General features: G+C 46.6%; 1 protein-coding gene across 1 annotated transcript in view; it reads left to right on the top strand.

Moving 5' to 3' along the window:
* The window catches only part of LOC146193181 (high-affinity choline transporter 1-like), a 49,224-nt gene that overhangs the window by 15,993 nt on the left and 13,879 nt on the right, over nt 1–19,352 (top strand). Inside the window, exons 3-8 of the mRNA XM_084600495.1 lie at nt 2,338–2,493; nt 7,254–7,402; nt 7,655–7,804; nt 11,979–12,108; nt 12,712–12,929; nt 16,946–17,116. Coding sequence (XP_084456621.1) covers nt 2,338–2,493; nt 7,254–7,402; nt 7,655–7,804; nt 11,979–12,108; nt 12,712–12,929; nt 16,946–17,116 — 974 coding nt within the window. The remainder of the gene's footprint in view (nt 1–2,337; nt 2,494–7,253; nt 7,403–7,654; nt 7,805–11,978; nt 12,109–12,711; nt 12,930–16,945; nt 17,117–19,352) is intronic.

Below are 19,352 nucleotides of genomic sequence, written 5' to 3'. Positions count from 1 at the left end.
CGTCGGTTAAACGTCCCTGAACAACATATGGCCCGAAATATCGCCGCAATAGTTTTTCGGAGAGTCCACGGCGGCGAATAGGCGTCCAGACCCACACTTTGTCACCAGGTTCGTACATGACATGTCGGCGTCTATGATTGTAGCGTCGTGCATCATGCTCTTGCTGATTCTTGATCCGCACACGTGCTAGTTGGCGAGCTTCCTCTGCACGCTGAGCGATTTCCTCGGTGTCCTGATCGAGATCGTCGGTGTCGGCATTCGGGAGCAACATTGCATCCAGCATAGTTGTTACTGGTCGCCCGTGAAGGAGGCTGAATGGTGTCATGCGAGTGGTGTCTTGGCGTGCCGTATTGTAGGCGAACGTGACGTAGGGACGGATTTCGTCCCAATTCTTGTGGTTCAAGTCAACGTACATGCAAAGCATGTCTGCGATGGTTTTATTGAGGCGTTCCGTCAACCCATTGGTTTGGGGGTGATAGGCTGTAGTTTTACGGTGACTGGTACCACTGAGGCGGAGAACGGTCTCCAAAAGTTCCACCGTAAATGCAAACGTTCCGCCGTAGTATATATATATATATATATATATATATATATATATATATATATATATATATAAAGAGCTGCTATTCCTAGCGAGGAGGAGTTGTTTCCGGGTGTGACTCGCTCACTGTGATTCTTCAAATTGTGTCTCAAAGTGACTCGTAAGAGTGTATTCTAAGAAAAATCATCGTTTAATGCCAATCGGCGCATTTCCGGCCTCTTAGCATTTCCGCTAAAATACTGCACATTCGAATATGAGTACATTAATTGCTCCGACTTGCCATCTGGACGGCCGCACGTTCATATTCAGATGCCACGTACGCCAGCTTTCGGTCTCCTTATGTCCACTGCGATTTCTCTACGTCCATATCAAAGCAGCTGAGCAGGCGCACATGCCATGCTCAACACTTTGATCGTCAAACACGCATCTCGAGCGTACACGCAGTTCAAAATGAGCCCACTTTAGACCGCACTCCCTGTTCAGATTTGCGCAAATGACAGCAGTGAACACACAAAAACATGTGTAGTACAACGATGAAAGGGGCATCGTCTAATGCACATTAAAACTAGAAACAAAAGGGTCTCTCAATAGTCGTCCGGAAGCGTGAACCCAGCTGTGCCATCGCTTTATTATTTTTTGCACGTGGCCACGGCGGACACAAACAACATTTTATAGTAGCCTAGCATTAATAGACACCTGCAGGATGGCTCTGATTCAATTCTATAGTTATTTCGCCGTTTTCTATCTTTCCGGACGCTGTAGCCGCAGTGCAAAGCGAGCGGTGTGACGGCAACTTCAGCGCAGGTTCCCTAGCGGGATATGTTAGAGACAGGAAGAGAGCAGACTGGAAACTCATTCTATTATCCTGGGTGAAATCAGGAGGAGGGAATGGGTGTTTAGTTTAGTTTAGTTTAGTTTAGTTTAGTTTAGTTTAGTTTAGTTTAGTGGGGTTTAACGTCCCAAAGCAACTCAGGCTATGAGAGACGCCGTAGTGGAGGACTCCGGAAATTTCGACCACCTGGGGTTCTTTAACGTGCACTGACATCGCACAGCACACGGGCGCCTTGCTTTTCGCCTCCATCGAAAAGCTGCCGCCGAGGCCGGGATTCGATCCCGCGTCCTTGGGAACAGTAGTCGAGCGCCGTAACCACTGCGCCACCCCGGCGGGGTGGAAATAGGTGTATGCGGGGAATATGTAATGCGGACTGAAAATTTCGGGTAACCAAGACTGGCAGACATGATATACGTAGAAGCTGCAGGCCAGGTGTGATCAGTGAATTTGCTGGGATGGGGTGACTGCGGAAAGCGCTTTGAAAGAAGGAATTGCCTTGTAGTGTGCGCAGATTGGATAATGAGCTTGCTGGTACAGAACTAAGGGAGTGCGCAAGGGGTGTGAGGGAAAAGAAAATTTTCCCCCTTAGCGGTATCCAGAGCGACAAGGTGACCTGGTGGTAAGCCAAACGAGCAAATAAGATTTAGCATATAATGACCCTCGAACCCTGTCCTTTCTCCCTGTCGCTCCCCTGTGATTTCCTCTATCGCTTCCCCACTACCCTTTATTTCCGCGCACCTGCAGTTCAGGTGCTTCAGGTGTCAGATAGCAGATACTGGAGCTGACAAATATCTTTTCCTTCCTTTGGATATATATATTAAAATAACCACATACTATGATACTACTGCTATAGTGGCCCTCTGTGACCTAATCTCACAAATAGAACACAATGCGCACCGAGGAGGTAAGACAACCTAAACAACCTTCCTGTAGAGAATGACGTCCTGTATGCGGGGTCATGCAGGCGGCAACCTGTTCGCAGTGAAGATGCGCAACGCTGGCTACAAGACGATGCTGGATCCTTTCCAGCAGCACTTCGGGGCGCGCATGGGTGGACTGCTCTTCATTCCAGCGCTCTGTGGCGAGGTCTTCTGGTCGGCCGCCATCTTGGCTGCCTTGGGTGAGTCTGTTCACTAGGACTGCCCATCAAACAGTCTGCGCACCATGCAGATCGCGCCATGTCTCGAGTGAGCGTCAGCAGCAGAAGGTGCCGGTGAGCCAAGTGGCTTGTTCAAAACCGCATCTCTGGAAGGAAATCTTCAATAGCGGGGCAGGAAAAGTGGGTAAAGTAGTTTTCCGCCTATGCCACTATACTCTACCTGACAAGTTGTTTGCAGAAATGTGGAATCTATTGTCAAGTTACATGCAAAGAACGCAGCTTCAAACACCACTGAAAAGGAGGCTTTTCAGCTCATGACATCGACCGGCCCTCAACACTGGACTACAAAAAGCTGGAAAAATCTATTCGTGCTCCATTTGCTGAAAGGCCCCTGCCGGTCGATGCCATTACTTGGAGACTCTCGTTCAGTCTGGCGTTGTTGTGAACACCCGATGGTACCGACAAAGATGGCGGCGAATGGAACGGTCAAAAAATAAAAGTAATAAAATAAATTGGTCTGCACTGGGTTTACAAATCCAGGCCCTGTGCGTGCCAGGCGGGTACGCAACGCACAGGTCATGGCGGTTAGTTGGTTCGAACGTGTTAGAGGGGAACCAAGTGAATGCGTTGTGGTGCGTATATTTTCTAACGTGGGCTTGCGATGCGTAGTTACAGCAATAATTAAGGCCACTTTTGTAACCTACACTAGCTACACGTGTAGCAAAACACCATTGGCAGCATTTAATGTTTGCTAAACTTGTGTAGCCGGTGTAGGTTAAACATCACTCTGTTATTCGTTAAATGCAACTTGGGAGTGCGGTGGATGTGCTTACGCAATGATCGGTAATGTCAGACCTTAACTCACTGCAACATTGCGTAAAATGATCAGATGAAACTGTGGTGAATCCGAAATACGCCACAGCTAAGCGTAGCCAACCGTAGCCGACCGAAGTCGACCAGCTAATCGAGGAGGGGCCGGCTCATAAAAGAAAATAAATTAGTTCGGGCAGAGACACTACTTTCCGCCTCGTCTGTGTTCCTCGCTCGAGCCAACAGTTCGTGATCCGTACATGACCGCCATAGACCAGCAAAACATCGCCAGTTCCACAGTAGTCGTACTGAACGTCAAACTGCCTCCGTCTCGGACCGGCGACCCAGAACTTTAGATCGTGCAAGTCGAGTTCCAGTTGGCTGTACTCCGCATCACCGCCGACAGCACGAAACGCCACTATGTGGTGAGCAGCCTCCCGCCTGCGATGGTCAGCGAGGTGAGGAATCTACTTCTTGCGCCACTTCGGAGAATGCCTACGAAATCCTTAAATAGACGCTGATTCGTCGTCTTACGCCTTCAGAGCAGGGCGTCTCCAGCAGCTACTGCGGGACGCCAAACTGGATGACCGTAGGCATAGCTAACTGTTACGCTATATGCAACAACTGGCCGGCAGCACAGCAAGTGTCGACAGCCGTTATAGTTCGGGAGCTATTTCTGCAAAGTCTCCCACCAAACGCACGTATAGGCCTCATGGCGTCCGGCGAGACAGACATTACCAACATGGCTGAACTCGCCGAGAAAATCATGCCCATCGCCACGCCGACAGTCGCGGCGGTGCACGCAGACGCATCGCCCTTGCCCGCCAACTTCCTGCAAGAGATGCGAGACAAGATTTCTTGCCTCGTTGACATCATCACGGCGCTGCAGTCGAGGGAGAACCAGCGCGCACGATAGCGTACTGCCCCACAACCCGAACAGTGCAGAGTGTGCTGGCGCTATCGCACGATTGGCAATGCCACACGGAACTGCGTGCCTTCGTGCGAGAAGTCGCGAGACTTCTGGCCAGCCCTGAGGGCGACCAGTGCCCCCGCCTCGTCAGACAGTCGCCTGTCGGTTTTCTTCTTGACCGATCGTGAGAGGCACCCGTTTCCTGATGGACACAGGGGCTGAAGTCAGCGTAGTGCCGGCATCGCTAGCTGATCGGGAACGACCTGCGGCATCACCGCTGCAAGCTGTGAACACGAGTAAAGCGGAAATTTGGGAGTGCAATGAACACGACAATACCGACGTACGGCAAACTCTCTCTGTCCCTCTCACTGGACGTGGGACTTAAGATGATATTGCCACGAACTATTTAAATCTTTGTTTCTTTTTCCACAGCCGCTGGCATGCGGCCATATAATTTTTATTTTAGCACGCGGATCAATTCTGTATTCCGTGTTCATGCTCGTTGTCGCGAGACGACGGTTTATCAATTTCTTTGTCACGCAAGATGCGTCGGGACGTGACTAGAAGATTACAGCCGCTCGCGTGTGTTTCTACAATGTTCCAGGTTATGTCAGTCACCTTTTGCGGTTTTATCTAGATTTTTCCTCGCTTCGTTTAAACTGAGTGCTGACAAGTGAAACGCATTCCTTGTTCGACGACCGCTGAGCACGATTGTTGCTGTCGCCGCCGCCGAGTTGTTCAGTTCTTTTGCGGGCGCAAGTCAGCCCAATAAAGAGTACGCTCCCGTGAAGATAGTCTCGTCATTTGTTGCCGACGGTATTGCCACCACTAAGTGATCATATTTCGATAAATTTTTTGTGGCCGTTGTAAAATTCGCCGTCAAGCACCGTATGACTGGCCTTTCTAGATTCTCCGTCGGGGGCGGGAAATACTCATTATTGAAATGCGGGGCCGGCGGGGAGTTGTTTCATTGAACAGTGAAACCTGCGTACATGGAAAGACCACAACCGCCATTTCCACTCCGCCGCCCAGCACCCGTGCAGAAGCGCCTCGTCCCATGGCAGCGGATTCTAGCGCGACAGAGACCAGCAGCTGCCACACGCGCACTGGGAGAAGTTTGAACGCGCCAAACCGCCTAAACCTCTAGGCTTGTGAGCTGTTTCGTTCGTTCAGTTTATGCTCTCACTAGGATAACAGTATCGGGATAACTCGCTCTCGAGTGGGCCTCACGTGACCTACTCAGTTCACAAACCTCTGCAGATTCTGCAACCCGCCAGGCGACTTTACCCTCGTCAATGCCACGGTTTCTCACTGTGGATAATATCACCCTCCTTCTCACAAGAAAGGAGCTCTTCCTGCACTGCACACGTGTTCTTGTTCCTCCGTGTGCGCTAACCCTCCTCAGCGGTCTTATCCGCGCATAGGAGATTGCGCTTCGGAGTATCCGGGTCGGGATTGCCTTCACACCCGCTGTGACTCAAACATGACCTCAATTTATATTCACTTATGTTCACGTCCAGGATGTCCTGTCTGTAACTCCCAGGATAGTGAGGCAGATATTCCCCACTTGTGCGTTTGCCCGGCGCTGAAGCCAACGAGAATTCGGCACCTGACAGCAGTAGGGTCTCTCGTCAAATAATTCGTCATCTTTCATTGCTTGCACGCAGGGGCCTCATCATCATTCCCCCTTGCACTTTATTAGAACGGCCAACCTTTTTAATTCATTAAGTACCCCTGTTTTCTTTACACAGTCTTTTATGCCCTGCGGCAATAAAAAACTCGTGTGAGGCAAAAAAACAAAAAAACTTTCAACGCGAAGAAAGATCGTACGCTTTCAGCATTAGTACATATACAGTGCTGCTTAAAATAAGATTCACGTAGCACACCCCCACTCCTCCCATCAATTAATGGCGCATTCTGGTTACGTTGTTACTCAGTTGAGTGGGGAATATATATACGTTTGCAAAGAAAAATAATGACCAGAGAGCCCTCACCGGGGATAACAATGGCCGTATTTCCAGATACATAGCCAAAACCTCAAGCGGTCTAACATGTCCAAAGGTTAAAATAGGATAAAAGATAAAAAAAAATGTCCTTTTTTCGAAGACGAGGTCACTTCGGCGTCGTAGCCTTCGGACGAGCGCTTAATCGGCAACTCACGCCCCGTTTTCTGCGGTCATGTGCCAACAAGTGCTATTATTTTAGAATGACGTTAGAAAACGGACGATGTCCCTTGGAAAGAAGGTGCCCACAATAATGAAGTCAGTGGTGGCGCAGCGTGACCTCAATAAGATTTGCGTTCAGAAATCTGTACCAATGCTGTGGGCGCTTTTATCTGGGCAGTCGGCCGGTGAAAGCAACACCCTTGTTTTGTCCCTTTGTGGAATTTTCTCCAGAAAGCTCAGTTTCCAGTGACAATGGTCTCCTTGCCGTTATCACGCGGTGCCCTCTCTCGATGCAGGCCAAATTATGCGCAGGTGGCCTAACACGATCACTTGCATTGACTTTAAAACTGGATGGATTTGGCTGTCTCAAGGATACTAAATAGGAGAACGCGAGGTAAAAGTCTAAAAAGTCACTTCTGTTTGCAGTGCAAAAAAAAAAAAAAGAAGAGTAATGTAGCTCCGCAGAACTTTCGCTGGTTCTCGCATTGTGCATGCAAGCGCAAGATTTCGAGAATCCATTTCTATGCACAAAAGAGCATGCGCAGAAAGTGAAAAAAAAAAGAAAACCACAAATGAAGGGTAATTTGCAATTATTCCGTTATGACATTGATGTGTGTATGTGAGTGTGTTAGCACCTCAGATATCGTGTTCCCATGTCATCATCGACTAAAATGTCAGCGTAGAAGATGGTCACGCTGTTTTCTCTATATGTCGTAGGCGTGGTCAAGGAAAGCCACGAACTGTATTTTATACAGAATGAACGTGTTCTCTAAATCGCATTTCTTGTGATTTGCAATTACATTACACATTAAAGCAATCACACACAGCACTTGACCTCATTCAGCGAGAAGTTATGTCCACCGTTATGGCGTGCTGAGAAACTGGTTTGCACGCAGGCGCCACAGTGGAGGTGATCATTGACATCGAGAGGAGAGAGTCGGTCATCGCATCGGCGTGCATCGCCCTCTTCTACACCTTCACCGGTGGCCTCTACTCGGTCGCCTACACGGACGTCATCCAGCTGATTGCCATCTTCCTTGGACTGGTAAGAGGCACACCGTCCTTAACAGACGCCCAGACCCGAAAACCAGAACTGCACGCGCTTTTGATCGTGGAAGTCACGGGCAGCCATTCCGAACAGTTGCTGCAGCCGGTCGTTGTCAATTGGCGCATCCGAGTGAAACTGTTAGGTGGAAATAAAACATTCCCAGATTTATTACAGCTGGGTGCGGTCGACGTCAGCACCTGATCAGGGGTCGTGTTCCCACGCCTGAAGGGCTTATGTTTTCCGCCGCAGTGGCTGACGCTGCCTTTCGCCATGTTCCACGGTGCGGTGGGCGTCGTCTCGTACCCCACCAACGACTTCATCGGCACCGTCGAGTGGGAGGAATTCGGCATCTACTGGGACGCCATGCTGCTCCTCATGATGGGAGGCATACCCTGGCAGGCAAGTACACACGTACCATCCGCAAAGATGCACGTCACTGGATACATCTCGTCCTACGCGTAATTATCTCTCGCCTAGCATATTAGCTTCCCGCACACTTCTGAACAGCGTGGATGTCATGCACTTGCCGCCATGTAAACCTGTACAGACAACTTTCACGCTCTCTAACGAGACCAAGCTCCGCCCGAAGCATTCGGGCATTTTGAATTATAATTTCAACCTACATGGACAACATATAAAGTTGCACTTCATTTCTATTGTACGAAAGAGTGCATATCTCTGCGAGATGCGTAGAGTGTCGTTTCATTGCTTCTTTCCAATTATCGGCCTGGAAATGTTTACCGCTCTCAGACATACAGCTCGGTAAGCCATGAGTAACACCGCAACCAAAGCGAAATAAATCTTAACTGCTTTCTTGTCGCCATGTCTGCGCGTTAATACTTTCTGGGGCTACTTTTGCAGCTTCTGACGTAACAGTAATAACTATGAGACATCCTCCACGTAGAGGGGCGCCAAGAGCTGACAACAGCGTGGTGTCCTTGTCGGTGCGTCTTCACAACTGTCGTTTATACTGCTGTTGTATTTTGTCAGTTGTAATTGATTTAGTCGGTTCCTCGTTTAGTATTTAATTGGTGAATGAAAGTGGGAATTTGTCGCTTTACGTTTACAATCCAACTGCTCGTCAGGAAGGGGCTAGAGTTAAAATACGCTCTCCACTCGTCTCGCCCGTTTTTCTTGTCGTTCCGAACGGAGGAGACCTCTGCTTGCTTCGGCCTTTGAAACATCTCCTCCGGGTTCCCAATTGCACAATCCTATCTCCGGGGAGGCGTCGCCGCCGGTCATATAAACAAAGCTAACGGTATCTTGGTTAAGTCTCGTGAAGCAGCCTTGAACAAAAATGCACAAAAGGACACAAAGAAACTTTTAAAGAAACAATTCAACACGTGTTTACAGTTCGAACACTTTAGAACACCAAGGGCAGCTTTCTGGGACGCCTTTATTTGTGCGGCGACACTATGGCATTGCGAAATCCTGCTATGCTCTTCCTTCCTTTTAAACATTTAAACTTTCTTTTAAACTTTATCCTTCGCTAGCAGTGGGCAGTTAGAACTGTATAAAAAATCAATGTGCTGCGTCCTCAAAAATGACCGCGAGGCAACTGTGCAATATTGTACAATACCGTTATGAACACATGGGTAGAAATGGTGTGAGCTCATAGAAAAAATTGGGAATGATATGTGTTTTAGGAAATAAATAGCCAGAAACTATAACCTCGCCGAGGGATCATCTGCTAGAATATTGATTTTTTATGGCGCAGCTACAAAGCATGAAAAAAGTACATTCAAGTGCTCTTTCGCGCAATTTGTCCAAATTTCCTGTGTATGTGTCGTCAGTTCTTCTGCTATGGTGTCAATCCGGCAACAAATCAAGCCTTAATTTAGGGGCGCTATAAGGCTCAATTTTGATTCGTGTAGGTGGGAGGGAAGATGAAACGTATGCATTACATGGCTAGACAATTAACTCATGCAGGTACTCCTACTAGTAGATTTGATCATCGTCAGCCCGCTAACGATAAGCTCGCAATACTATTTCCGAGCCTTTCGCGTTATGCTGCGCTATTCGCTATGTAATAACAGAACTAAAGTTTAGCTTTCAATGTAGTTTTTCTTTTTTTTTCTCTCTCGTGGTGCCATTCTCTGAACGCACCCCGAGAACGTGGCTAGTTTACTAACAGTGACCTTCACGCCGATATCGGAGCTCTCCGTGTTATTTATGGATACGCTGCTCAATTTAAGAGTGTAATTAGACAACTTAAGCTTCATTTCTTAATTTGCTTTGTAAATCGAAAACAAGGATAACCAGGTCGGAAATCTCACCGATCTCGCGTCTTTGCTTTGTCTATAGTAGATTTTACAGACACCCCGAGCAGCAGCGAGCCATAAAATGCTCTCTTTATTCTAAGAATTTAGTTATGGCAGCAATGACTACGGAAACCAGGTTGGAACCAAGGAGGATATAAAAAATTGCTGGAGTGGAAGTCAATGGGCTGGGGTGAAGCCTACGGCGGCCATCGTGTGCTGGGCAAGAAGTGGCCTGCCCAGCGCTTGGAAGCGCTGTTCACTGGCGTTGCCAGTGTGTTTCAAGTGCATAAGGATTTTTAAGTTCTCATGCAATGCTTTGGGCTATCACGTGAGCCATATTGGATATCTCCGAATTGATTTTAATCATCCAGATTTTTAAAGATATCAATGATATCCGAGTACTGGTAATTGCATAATGGTGACTAAATATTTAATACATGCTATAATTGCAAGTCGTATATCGTTGGATAACTTATGCCACGTCCAACAGCACTAGACTAGCTGCACGTATTAATTTCTACCGCTAATTGCGCTATTTAATTACTGCTAATTGCATAATTGTGAATAAATATTAAAATACATGCTATAGCTACAAGTCGTATATTGTTGGATAGCTTATGCCAAGTCCAACAACACTAGACTAGTTGCACGTTTGGATTACTTACCGCTAATTGCGCTAATTAATTACTGCTAATTGCATAATCGTGAATAAATATTAAAATACATGCTATAGCTACAAGTCGTATATCGTTGGATAGCTTATGCCAAGTCCAACAGCACTAGACTAGCTGCACGTTTTAACTATTTAACGCTAATTGCACTAATTAATTACTGCTAATTGCAATAATGTTAGTTTAGTACAGCTGTACTCAATATAAGCTACACCACGATATATGACTTGAAAGGATAGCATTCAATTCAGGTTTAATCACAATTGACTAATTAGTGGTAATTATTTAAGATTTGCAGTTAGTCTAGTGCACTTGTACTCGGCATAAGCTATTCAACGATATATGACTTGTAGCCAATGCATGTATTTTAACATTTATGTGCAATTATATAATTAGCATAATTAATTAGGATTTAAGTCAAGCCAGTGCACTTATACTTGACATATGCTATCCAACGACATATTACTCAATGACGTGTAAAATCTAAAGTTCATTAGCAGTTAATTTACCGCGTTTAATTAAGATTTGCGATTAAGACTTGCTCAGCTGGTAGCCCACCACATTGCATCACAACTTAAAAATCTTTTGGGCACTTCAAACACATTGACAACGTCCGCGAACAGCGCGTCCAAGCGCTTGGCAGGCCATTTCTTGGCCACCACAAGATGGCCGCCGCAGGTTTCCCCCCAGCCCATTGGCCGGCATGGCATAGGGAACTTCCACTCCAGCAGTTTTTTGGAACATCGCCGTCTGTGCGCCGCGGTTAGTATCGTTTTCGTCGTTGGGCTGGATTTGCGTGTGCAGTTATTTTCTCGCACTTTCAAGCCTTCGCGTGACCCGGCCGCAGTTACGTCTTACCCACGTGACACTGTGACGTCACACCCCACGTGACACACGGGCTGGCAGGAGCTGCCAACTTGGGTCTCTCGTTTCACATGGGACGGTTATGTCAGAATCAGCCTGCTAGGACCCTGGCATTCACGTTACCCTTATAGGCCACTAAGGCACGTTCATATGGGCTGGTTAAAGCGGGGCTGCATATGTGGGCTGAGGAAGAAGAAAAAGATGAGTACGCTTGGTCACCCGCAGCTAATGCTTTCGCTCAATATTTGCATTGAACCCTTGTAATTTTTTACCAACAGTACTAACAAACTTAGAAGTTGCATTTTTTTTCGCAGATACTGGTCAGTAAGAGGCCAAGCATTTTACATATTTCTGAATATTTTTTTTTGTTTCAGGTACAACTGAATTAAAAGTTTTCCTGTGAAATGTTTTTGTCAAATAATTTTTTTGTGTTTCGACGCACATTTTGTTTAAACTGAAATGCCTAAAAAGTATTTTCATTGAGCTTTAATTTCATGTGTTACGGATAATGTTAAATAAAGGAGCTTTCGCACATAATAAATATTCACCAAAATCTACAAACAAAAAACGGTCTTCTTCTCCGCTGTATAAAAGAGTGAAGTCCTAATTGTCTAACTGACCACACATACTACCAATCTAGACTTTTGGAGCCAGTGCAAATAGTCGAGAGAGCAAGAAAAAAAAAAGATAAATGAATTAAAAAAGCCGACTTTTTGCGTGTATACCAGCGTAAGGAAACCCAAGCGAAGTACTGTCTGATTCCGCTGGGTGGCGCAGGTGTACTTCCAGCGCGTGCTGTCCAGCCGCACAGCCGAAGGCGCCGAGTTGCTGTCGTACATGGCCGCGTTCGGCTGCCTGTTCATGGCCATTCCGCCGGTGGTTTTCGGCGCCGTGGCCAAGGCGTCCAGTGAGTGTCCTCCTCTCTGTTTAACCTGCGTGAATCAACATGTACGATTATTTGTATCGTGCACTATGGTAATGGAAGAGAGAGCAGAGACTACAATAGATGATCACGCGGAGGGCGCTTTTCAGCGTGTAAACATTTCGTAGCTAATGAGCATTCCAAAATTTATGTCATGGTCATCTTTAACGCTTAAGGCGCCTGTTTGAAAAAAAAAAAAGATATTCGAACTAGTCGGGGGCAGACATCACGAAGTCATTGACTTCCGTGATGCAAATCAATGCAAATCAACAACATTTTTTTTTTTTTTACAGATATGTAACAAATTCCGATCGAAATGTCGCAATGGTTCGAAATCGATTCCGCACATGAGCTAGTGCTCGAAATGTCAATGAATCGCACATGTTTCTTTTGAAGAAGCTCATGATGCTGGAAGCGCAGAAGTGGTGCAGCTGCATTTGATGAGACTTTGTTGACAAAATCACTGTTTTCAGAAACAGCTCAGAACTTCTTCAACATGTTTCAGTGAAAACAACTGCTTTACAATAGTTTACAGAATGGCTGCGCTAAATCAAACGTACACATGTGGCGTATTCCCGCGCGACACAGACCTGACGGTGGCGGGATACACGAAGCCGTTTCCACTCGAGGGCGAGGCGACCTCCCTGACGCTGCCGCTGGTGCTGCAGTACCTGACGCCCCCCTTCCTGTCGGCCATTGGCCTGGGCGCAGTGTCGGCGGCCGTCATGTCCTCGTCAGACTCGTCCATCTTGAGTGCAGCCTCCATGTTCGCCTGGAACATCTACAGGCTCACGATCAGGCAGAAGGTGGGAAAATGCGCACTCACCCGTTTCATTTGCAGCGACGACGATCTTCAAGGACACTGTTGAACGAGCGCAAATAGAATTGAGTGCTCGCCTTTTAGAACTGCCGAAAGAATTAGACGTCACCCCGTTCTTGGCAAAACAGTTCACTTGTGCTGGCAACCAGGCTGATTAACTAACCTGCTAAGATAGCTGGCTCCTTAAAATCTGCCTTCTCCAAGCAGACTGGAGGCAGGCGACTGCAATCTCCTGCACACGGTACCAGGCTGTTTACGCGATTTATTCGATGCCTGTTTTTGGGGTGGGCAGCAACGTATTAATCGCCATGATATCTTAGCAGTGGCTAGTATGCTTTTAAAACTTTTCTGATGGCGGGTAATATTTTTTTCGCATTCACAGTTATGCACACATATATGGCACCTTATCAGAAAAGAAAGTTCAGGCTGTTGCCTAAAAGCTGCGAGCGCAGATTTTAAACCGGAAGACATGTTCTGCGTCGACCGCTGCTCGTAGGGTGAAATTTCGTACGGAGGAAAACGACAAGCACACGCTTTGCGCTTTCCGCCCAGATATTCCTGGCAATATTTAGGTAATCGGAAGCCTCACATAAACAAAACCACTGGGATTATTTTCACAACGATTAATTGAACAGAACGCTTCCCGCACTACAAATATCACTCGCGAATTATTTCAGCGTGAAAGCATATGACGAGTGCCAACACCAAGGTCTCATGCAGAAATCAAATGTGATGCTACACGCTTCGTGTAGCATAACGTCCATTATCGCCCTCTTTTCACTCAGTGATCCCCTTTCCATACGACTTGCCAGGTAGTACCCCGCCGAACATTAGAGCAGTGACGTAGAATGGCTGTTGTAAAGTGTACGTTGCATACACAAAGGAACTTTAGCATAGTTTAAAAAAAATGCAACGTGGCGCGTGATATGCACCATATTGTTACGGATGACATCAAGGAAGAAAAAGCGGACAGTAGCGCGGACAGGAGCGCTCGCGCTAGGCCCGGCAACATTTTCATTAATCGTCATCTCACGACCATCGAGCATCTTCTCTCTGTCCTCTGTTCTCCTGTTGTCATCGCTTGCCGCCACGTAACATTTGGTGGAGGTGCGGGGCACGTCATCGCCATCCTCGCCTTGGAGCATCGACGCCATCTGTAAGCCGGGACCATTCAGCGAGGGCCAAGGGACGTCGCCGAGCAGCTTTGCCCCAGCCCTTCAAGCCCAGACCTGACCAACTACCACCGCCCAGCCCCCAGCCCAGACCTGAAGACAAGGAGAACAGACAGACCAATCAGAACCGAGACGAAGGACCCGAAAGACCCGAATGAACCGATGGACACAAACATGCAACCCCCATCCAAACTGCCCGACGTGACCTCGAGCCATCGGTCCCATGGACTCTGGTGACGGATGGTTGACAGCTCCAGGGAAGGCGTACCACCCACGCATTAGACATCGTACCGGCAAGCCGTTCTATTCTTCCTTATTCCTCTTCAAGCATTCAGACACGCCTATCATCATGCCATGCAGTCATCAACATCGTACACTTCCTCGTACACGATCGAGACGATCGCTCGGTGGCCCCTGGTCATGTTACGGATGGCAGCAAGGAAGAAGAAGCGGGCAGTAGCGCAGACAGGAGCGCTCGCGCTAGGCCCGGCAACATTTTCATTAAACGTCATCTCACGACCATCTATAGCATCTTCTCTCTGTCCTCTGTTCTCCTGTTGTCATCGCTTGCCGCCACGTAACAATATTAAAGTTAAAGGCTAAAAAGGTGTGCGGGTACTGTGTTCACTATTACGAAGTTAAAACCATAACTATGAAATAACATTGCCAATATTTTCCTCTATATTTTCTCGCATGTTTTTCGAATGTTTTTGCAGTAATAATGTTTTTTTTTTAGCCTGCCGATACTTGCAGTTATACATATCTCACATGGCGTCTGCCGCAGGTTCTACGCATGACTAAAAAATGTTAAAAAGATTATATCTCCATACTACAGATTATCAGCTTATGAAACCCTTGAATGCTGGTCCATGATGATACCACGAATGTGCACCATGGCCTATGTCCCATAGCTGCTGCTGTCCTGAGGTCTCATATAAATAGGTTAGACGGAGCTGTGTGTTAAAAAAAAAATTACGGACGAAGAAGAGGCGGGCAATGGCGTGGGTCTTGCTTGAATGACGGCGCAAGGTGAATGATGGCGGACCTAGCGCGAGCGCGCCTGCCCACGCCATTGCCCGCTTCTTGTTCGTCCGTAAAAATATTACGCGAGTGCGAAGTATTATTAGGTGGGGATTCCTTTAACAGCCTGCTAAAACATTGCTGCACGTTTAAAAGTAATGATAAAGAAAAGAAGAAACAGCGTACACGGCTGTTTTGGAGAGCTATCGTTCTTCTCAGGCACCGTGGCCAATTTGTTCAAGAAGTCGTAGAAGCCCTTTACATACGTCTAAATAGTGAAAACTTGCATCAGCCAAACTATCGCATGTTTCGCTGGTAGAAAATTTGCATTTTTAGCTTCATCATTTTGGGGTTCAATGATAATGTGTTGTACTTTTTGTTCCTCTACACAGATGAAGATTGCCGTCTCTGTTTGTTTTGCACTTGGCGTTTGTGCCGTACTCGAATAAACTCTAGCGGAGAGCCTATTCCAGTCGTCCTGTCCTTCTTCCGTGTGTCCTTTGCGCGTTTTGTTCAGTAATGTATTAAAAATATTGTAACATTTTAGTATCTGAAATGATTTGGGTGTCCGCCTGGAGAGAGAAAGTCATCGCGGCTTTTCTTTTTTCGAAGAGCCCCTCTTTTGTGCTAATTTATTGGCGTCAACGAGCTTTTCGTCATTTAGTTAGGAAAATTAATCCAGTTTCGGCAATAGCCACTTCTTTACTCACCGGAACTCACACCCATTTGAGACTGTTTTAAGATAAAGGCGATGTCGACAGGAAAAAAAAAAAAACTTTTCTGAACACCCACGTGGTGCGAGCTGACTCCGTAGAACTAGCTTTTCCCATCTTTGAAAGCTCTTGCACAGAGCGAATTAAACAGAGAGGTTATGCCACGTATTGGGTCACACAGGTAAGCTGTACAGAAGGCAGCAGGGACTGCGACAGATGCGTCATACGTACGTAACATTACGAGCGCAGTGGGCATAGTGATAGACATCACCTTGGATACCTTCTGTGGATACCTTCTAATTTTCCCGGACTGTCTTCAAAATTTCTTGCTTAATACCATTGCCCATACCGAGTTCTGGAGCGCACCACTCCGGTTATGTGGTGAAACCTCTTACGCCGTTTAATGATCTACGCCGGCGCGGACGCGAGATTGTTCACGTCCAGCGCCTTAAACCTTATTACGACCCTGCCGTCTTGCTCACGCCGCAAGTCGCCAGGATGTCTCCTCTTCGTCTCGCGGGTAATTGTGAAGAGGAAGAAGTACACCAGGAACATTTTAGGCAGTGGCATCATGATCGCTGCGCGTGTTGGACCTGACGGTGTTCGCTGTTGCTGTGCTCGCCGCTGATCTACCCAGTCCTGCTGGTCTGATCAATAAACCCCCATCCTACAGTGCATATGTCAACGGCGCATACTCGCTGACACCCCCGATGGCTGTTGATGGACTATTTAAAAATGACCTTGACATGGGTCATTTGAGGTCATGGGATATCCACTCGTCTCATTGGAACGTATGCGGAGACTCGCACTGGTCCGGCACTATGCTCGTGGTTGGAAGAGTGCACTACGACTCTGACGCATTTGAATAGAAGCCCCAAGCTTACTTCATAACACCAGATTCATGACACATATGTAGTTCAGCGGCAAAGCGCGTCGCAATAGCGGTTATTACTACGACATTTCTCTTTATTCCACCGAGATAGAGTGGTGATCATTCCAGTGTCCTGCAAACCTACACGTGTACAGACCCAGTCTAACGATGATAGCGTTGTGCTGTTTAACAGTTCAGTGACAGCGCAGTGGTTGATTTCCCGCAGGCGTCGGAATCTGAGGTGATCTGGGTGATGCGGGGCTCAATCCTGGTGGTGGGTGCGATGGCCTGCTATATGGCACTGGCGGCGCAGTCCGTGTACAGCCTCTGGTTCCTCTCCTCGGACCTGGTCTATGTCATCCTCTTCCCGCAGCTGCTGTGCGTCGTCTACCTTAAGGCACGAAATTCCCCACTCCTTTGGCGTCAGTCCTTCAGAGTGAATGGCCTGGCATCATGAAAGACAGGCACCAGAGCCAGTAGCCACAGATACTACCTAGCACAGAACAGAATGGTGTATTCAGAGGGTCGGTGAGGCAAAAAGGAGGCGGCAAAGAACACCTCAGATAACTGTGAATTTACCTGAGACATTGCGGCACCCAAAAATAAATGGTTCTAATGACATTACGCGATTCCCTATCTTGGGTGGAAAAGTATAATACAAGACAAAATATCAAATATAAAAAAAAATTTAATGTTCAGATGTGCAGCAGTCTGTGAAGGGAACAGTTTAATATAGCTACTGAGTTTGAGTTTCTTCCATAAACAAAAAAGGAAACTGGCAAAAGGTACTATGAGCAATGCTTTTGACCCCTCGAAAATAATCACGAACAGGAGGAGAGTAGACTCTCCGGACACCGAATTTTCAATCCACTTTATGAAGAAAATATTATTTATTTATTTAGTCATACTGTAGGCCAATGCAGGGCAATACAGGATTGGATTGGGCACGGAAATTCAACAATGTAAATTTAAAAAGTCAAGAAATTTCAAATTAACATTCACAAAAATTAATTCACCGGCATACAATGCAAAAAATAAAATAAAATCAGCAAAAACGTTTCATGTCTGAAATGACAGTTCAGTTTTGTCGATGAATGCTTCGATGGATGTGATATTCACAATGTAACGCAATGTAACGAGGGAGCGCATTCCATATTTCAATGGCTAACAGAAAAAAAAGAAATGTTTAAGACTATTACATTTCGCAGTTATTGGCCAAATGCACAATGCGTGATTTATTCTGCTAGAACACTGGAAGGGTGGTTTCAGGTATTCATCTCTATCCGTGTTTATACAGTTGTTATAAAGAAGAAATAGAGATTCGTGATGCAATGCGTCGGTGGCTTTCAAGGGTCGGTAAGCGTGCTTAGCTGTGCAGAGAAGATACACCGTCTGGTGTGAATTGTGAGAATTTGTTCAAGTTTAACAGTTAGATATGTTTGGTATGGATTCCACTTTATGCTGTTGTATTCGAGTATTGACCGAATGAGTTTTTTATGATGATAACCTCCGGGTGTGCCGCGGCAAGTTTTCTGCGTAGAATTCATGTCTCCGAGCTTTCGCGCAAATATTGTTTATGTGTATATCCCATTTTAATGTGTATTTCACTGCGGTTTGTTTGCCTCAAGGGAGTTCCATTTATTGCACGTGAGAATTTCAGAGGGTTCTTTTCCCGAGTAATGCTCATAAATGAGGTTTTGTTAATATTTATTTGCATCCCCCATTTAAGAAACCAATCAGCAATGCTACTTAAGGATGTGTTCAGTTTTATTTGGCCTTTTACCTATAGATTACTTAATGTACTATGAGGCGCTAGAGACATCGGACGCATGAATTTATTTCCGGAACAAGACAACAACCATTTGAAGCAGGAAAAAGACAAACAAAAGCATATATTTCAGACAGCTCGCATTCATTCTTTCGTATCTGTATTTTATTTTCTGCTTGAACGAACCGCTGGATATGTGTTTTTTAGATTATTTATGCTTTTCTTCATCAGTACAGCACCTAACTCAGTTCCCGCTCGTTGTAAGTAAAATATTAGCCTTCCAAAACTTTCCAGCTTTTTTTGCGTGCGAAAGTTGACCAACCCGCATGTTCGGAACAAAAAGACCGTGAATGCTGGTGTGTACGAGCAACAGCGCACAAGCCACATGGTCATCTAAATGACCCCCACAAGTAATTATTTTGCAAGTGTTCAAATTAATACATCGCCCATTATATAGCCAATGTAGAGTTTGTCACAGACGAGCGACATGCTGTGCATTTTGTCTACCTCACAGTGGAGCCAGGCTGGCCTCTTCCCGGGGCTGTTAAAAAAGTAGCACACGTGCAACCCCAGACGGCCATAGACGTCCGACGGTCGACCGACGGACGTCCGTTTTCGGACCTTCGGACATCCGACGGAAGTCCGGTTATGTTCGATATACGTACAGCGGACGTCCGTCGGACTATCGTTCGTGGATCCGGATCGCGTCCCACGGACGTCCGACGGGCAGCCGGAGGCGGACATTCGGACGTTTCCTGGAACATGCTTGCAGGGCCCGCTATTGGTGTAAAAACTTGCCAATAACATTCGTGTAAAGCTCAGCAAGCATGTGCCATGGAAATTTCAGTCACATACTAGTGCTCAA

The sequence above is a fragment of the Amblyomma maculatum genome, chromosome 4, assembly GCF_055883805.1.
Source record: "Amblyomma maculatum isolate TAMU_Amacu chromosome 4, ASM5588380v1, whole genome shotgun sequence".
In the NCBI taxonomy this organism is placed as follows: Eukaryota; Metazoa; Arthropoda; class Arachnida; order Ixodida; family Ixodidae; genus Amblyomma; species Amblyomma maculatum.
The sequence above is the reverse complement of the archived record's forward strand: the minus strand, read 5'-3'. Positions and strand labels throughout refer to the sequence as shown.